Here is a 4,977-nt window from a genome sequence, read left to right on the forward strand (position 1 = left end):
GCTCACGTCAGCAGCGTACACCCATGGGCAAATGGGGGACGCTAAATTGACCAATCAGAGCGCGCGCTTTACTTTGGTTATGTTATAATGATATGTTTGCGGGGATACACATATCACGGGGTACACATATCACTGCGACACCGGCATCATCTCATGTCTCGTGAGGAATATTTCATTTAAACAGCAACAATAATTTTTTATCATCCAGCTGTTCTGACTGTGGATTCCCTCTTTTTTGGATGGCTCCATTTATTCAGTTCTAAAGTAACTAAGATCTCTGGTGGATCGCAAGTCACCTGGACGGTGCTCACTGCGGCACGTAAGCTTAATATGTATGCACGGTCGTGCTCGCTTATATTAGCGATGGGTATTTGCGAGAGCTATTCAGCCTATTCAAAGGTCAGACATGGATCATCTTTTAACGATCGTTTTATTCTTAGCTTATGGTTAAGGCCCGGGTTATGGTCACTTTATTTCCAAGTAAAAAACGGCCTGACAAAATATAGAGACTTAGCATCTAAAGGAAGTTAACAAATAAACGCCTCTGCTAGCAGGGTAGCTTGGAATATAATATGTATAGAAATATGGCCTGCCAAACATAGATCAGAGAAAATTCAAGCATCTTTTAAAAAAGATTGTCATATCTAGGTCAGAACATCGTCATTTGTGCTCTATGATGGGTTCAAGGTTTTCATTTATTACTTTACTTTATTCTGCTAAACCGCTGAGTGTTTGTGGTGCTGATCAGAAGCCTTCTTAGAGCATTTGTAAGCTATGAGTCGAGGTATTTCGGAATAATGACACTGATTTGGCTTTAATGTTTCATTTTCAATCACCTAATACAAAATAAAGGCCTTATGTCAAGAATTTGACAACATCTGTGCCAAGTATTCCAACATCAGTGCCAAGGAACAGGAGCAGGCCGTTAAGTTGATTCGTAATAAACCCGAATCAACTCAACGGCCTGCTCCCAGTTGGCTTGTTAGCTCAATTGGTAGAGCGCTGCACTAGTGTCGCAGAGGTCAGTGGTTCGAATCCCGTACAGGGCTGATTTTTTTCAGGTCTGATTTTCGCTATTACATAAATAGCGCTCTCTACTGCGAGGATCGTGCATCATACGTATCTACAACCGCAGTTCAAAATATATGAACTTCATATACTCATTGTATCCAACATAAATTTATTAACATAATCCACGATTAATTAAGGTGCCTGCGAAGCAAGAGAAACTCTTACTTTTTATATTCAAACTATAACTTATGCAGTGAACAGAAGACCTCATTTGGATTGTGTTATCAACCATTGGACAGTCGGTCTCAATCATGGCCCCCCCCCCCCCCACCCCATCACAATTTAAATCCACCTACCCTTCCCTATCTTTTTATGTATATATCACTATCAGAAAATCAAACAAACAATTGTAACCATTCTTTATTACAAGATATGCACCAAAAAATTGTGCATTGAAAGTAAAATTTAATACATACCAATAGCTAGTACTTTACACCCTGAATTGTTTAGAATTAAACTTTAAATTTTTTAGACTACTCAAAGAAAAAGAATAAACAAAATTTCAACAGCTGGGCAATTTAATTCACAGGCGCAATCACTGCAAAACCACCAGACTAAATGCTGACCCGCCAATTTTCCATTTATTGTTAGATGCTTTTGTTTCCATCAGTAGTACCCGAGAAGAGTCCTTTTGCTCAACAAATTAACCCTTTCACTCCAAAGATCTCCTTGAGAATTCTTCTTACTGTCTGCCATGCAATTTCAGTGTTGTAAAAGCATTCCTTCTAACTTAAAATAACAGGCAATTTTATAGGAGTCTTTGTCTCACATTATAAGTACAGCAATTGAACAACGTCGATATATTTAACAATTATTCCACGAGCGCGTGTTGGATAAGAGATGATAGATAGCCAACGAGGCGCGTAGGGCCGAGTTGGCTATAATCATCTCATATCCAACAAGAGCGAGTGGAATAATTGTTTTATTAAAAAAAAAAAACGCCCCCAAGATATTAGAAAAATCTTCTCGACTTTATTTTGTAAGAAGAAACCAGATGTTACAATGTACAGATATTAGATTATGGTATATTGGCTCATATACCATAATGGCTAAGCCACTTAGAAGTCTTGAATTGGATTATCCCATGATCCAGTTTTTAATAATACTTTATAGTACTTTAAGTATGGTCAAACTTCTGTTAAAGAAAGAAATTAGATCATTTTAAAATGGTTACAATTAGCAGCCAATGAATCAAATAAACTGTAGCATAGAGGAGCTGCTTTATGCCCACATGTGGGTGACAAATATGGTTTTGGTAAAGATATGAATTAAAAGAAACTCTTGAAAAAGGACACATTTTTTTCTCTTTGTTTGGGGAAATCAAATAGCTTTACCCTTTAAAATCCAGTATCAAGGTAGTTTAAACTTCAAAACAAATATTAATAGTTTCTTTTTTAACTAATCAGGAGAATTTGAATGTTATCTGATGAATATATATAACAAAACTGGCACTTTCTGATGGTCTGCTGAGTGTTTGAAAATGGTAATAGTATGTATGATCTGACAAGATGGGACTGGAAGATAGTGACTGAAGTTTGACCATAACCTTTCATCATCATCAAGCGAGTTGTTGCACTTTGATTAGGGCACCAAACCTTACAGCAGTTAGTTAAATTATCTCTTACTTACAAAATTTACCAATTTGCACTTGTTATGTAACATTATTATGTACAAAAAATTTTTCCATTGCAGCTCTTATTTAGCTGCCAAAAACTCCACAACTTGTCAAATAATAATTAAAATCACTGAATGCACTTTGATGGTTTTTTTTATGTCAATGGTTACCAAAACCGGTGATCCACTAGACATTTAGTCCTTAAATAGTAAGTTCTGCTGTGAACAATTTGCAACACTTAGAATTTTCTTAGTATCTGAAATATATGTGATTAAAATAAAAGAAAAAAGTAAAACATGTTCTCATAATCTGCAGAAAATCTTATAGGGAGAATCTGAGGACAAACAGTACATCAACCAGGATTGGTCAAAGAATTTGTACACAGGGGTTTCAATGTAAGCTCACAACTAGCAAAATTTGCCTTCTTTGTGAAGCAAATGGCCATTATGTTATCAAATTATGAAATAAAAAACATCAGAGTAAAGATAGACCTTTCCTTAGCCAATTTCAAAACTTATTAAAACCTCTGGGTACATGCTGATTAGTACATGCTGCTTACGGCATGTTTACGTGTGGCTGAATTACTTAGAATATTTAGAGCCTTTATGATGTCAAGAGTACAACTGTTTGATCAAGATTAAGTTTCCTTCACCACCAAAATAGAACAATGAAAAAGATTACAAAGGCAAGAGCTTACTGTTTTTTTTTTTTTTTTGTAAAGCCTGCAGAAAGAAATGTGAGCTAAGAAGCAGATAGAGATGAGAAGATGAGATGTAGGATGAGATTTAAAATAATTATAAGTTACACTATGTGCTGCGTGACAAAGAAACAATGGTTTAATATATACATCTATTTTCTCAAATTGCTATTTAATATTTACTATTTCGTGATTGTGAAAATGCAATAAAGAAATTTATCCGTACTTAAGAAATAATTGATGTGTAAGTCTACAGGGTGTGTTTGTCTATGAAATAACTGAATGCTCACCAAATTATCCATACTTAAGAAATAACTGATGTGTAAGTCTACAAGGTGTGTTTGTCTATGAAATAACTGAATGCTCACCAAATTATCCATACTTAAGAAATAACTGATGTAAGTCTACAGGGTGTGTTTGTCTATGAAATAACAGAATGCTAACCAAATTATCCATACTTAAGAAATAACTAATGTGTAAGTCTACAGGGTGTATTTGTCTATGAAATAACTGAATGCTCACCAAATGATGGTTCATAGAATATGCAGTATAAGAGGAGTAGGAGGAAAAAGTACAATCACTTCTTCTAAAGGAAGTGAATGATTATCAGGTGTCTGTATCCTCTCCCATCTCTGTCACCACAGCAATAAGGACTGTTATGTCATCTGGTTTTCCACCAGTGATATTTATGCCTTCACCTCTAGCTTGCTGGGCAAATGGAGACAAATAGTTTGGATCAAATGAACAGGTTCTTGCTAAATTTGCTATCGAGTCTGTAATGTGCTGTATACTTTCTGTGCTGTGGTCCTGAAAGAAAATCAAGGAAAAAAAATTCAACATTAATTAGATAAAATTAAGTCTATATTTTATAGTTTTCTTTGTTTGCACATATTAGCACTGCCATGCTGCACTGACATCCAAACTGAAATAAAGTTGTGTATGAGTGTATGCATGTGTAGTTCACTTGGGCTGACCAAACTCTTTCATTGACCAAGGGGTATAATTCCAAAAATCAGCTTTGAAACTCTTTAAATTTATCATCTCAGTTGACACATTGACACCTGGGGCCCGTTTCTCGAAGGTCCCAGGAACTTAGCGGGCCCGAGGCCATGTTTTAAAATAAAAATTCAAAGGATATAAAAGCAGGTTCTGGCCCCCAAACCACTCCATTTTGTTTCTTTAGTTGATGGTTTCATTTTGTTGTTTTCAAAACTTTTGAAATTCCTATCCTGAATGAAAACAGAACCGCTTTACGGGTCCGTTAAGGTGGCTCGTACCGGTTTTCGTCTTTTTGATGGTTTGTAACTTTGAAAGAATACAACAGAAAGACTGACCAAGGTCAGTTGAACACTTTTACGGGGTTGAATTATATAATCATTGGTTATCCAAAAATAGGTGTCATTTCGTCACCAGCACTTTCCATTGCAACACTTTCATAGGCTTATTCAGATGCATTTTTTAGCTTGTGGCTTAAATAATTCGAAAACTAACCCGGTGACCCCATGATTTTTTTCAGTGATTGCTTTTGGCACTTGAAAAGGAAAATGCACAAAGATTTTTAAAAAATTCTACAGAGCAGAATTTCAGAAAATCT

The 4,977-nt window shown here is 35.6% G+C and overlaps 1 protein-coding gene across 1 annotated transcript in view; it reads right to left on the bottom strand.

Moving 5' to 3' along the window:
* Positions 1-1,416: 1,416 nt before the first annotated feature.
* LOC111321828 (protein phosphatase PTC7 homolog) overlaps positions 1,417-4,977 on the bottom strand; it is a 15,544-nt gene continuing 11,983 nt past the window's right edge. Inside the window, exon 5 of the mRNA XM_088744140.1 lies at positions 1,417-4,190. Coding sequence (XP_088600266.1) covers positions 3,990-4,190 — 201 coding nt within the window. The 3' untranslated portion in view covers positions 1,417-3,989. The remainder of the gene's footprint in view (positions 4,191-4,977) is intronic.

This window comes from Stylophora pistillata, chromosome 13, assembly GCF_964205215.1.
Source record: "Stylophora pistillata chromosome 13, jaStyPist1.2, whole genome shotgun sequence".
Taxonomy (NCBI): Eukaryota; Metazoa; Cnidaria; class Anthozoa; order Scleractinia; family Pocilloporidae; genus Stylophora; species Stylophora pistillata.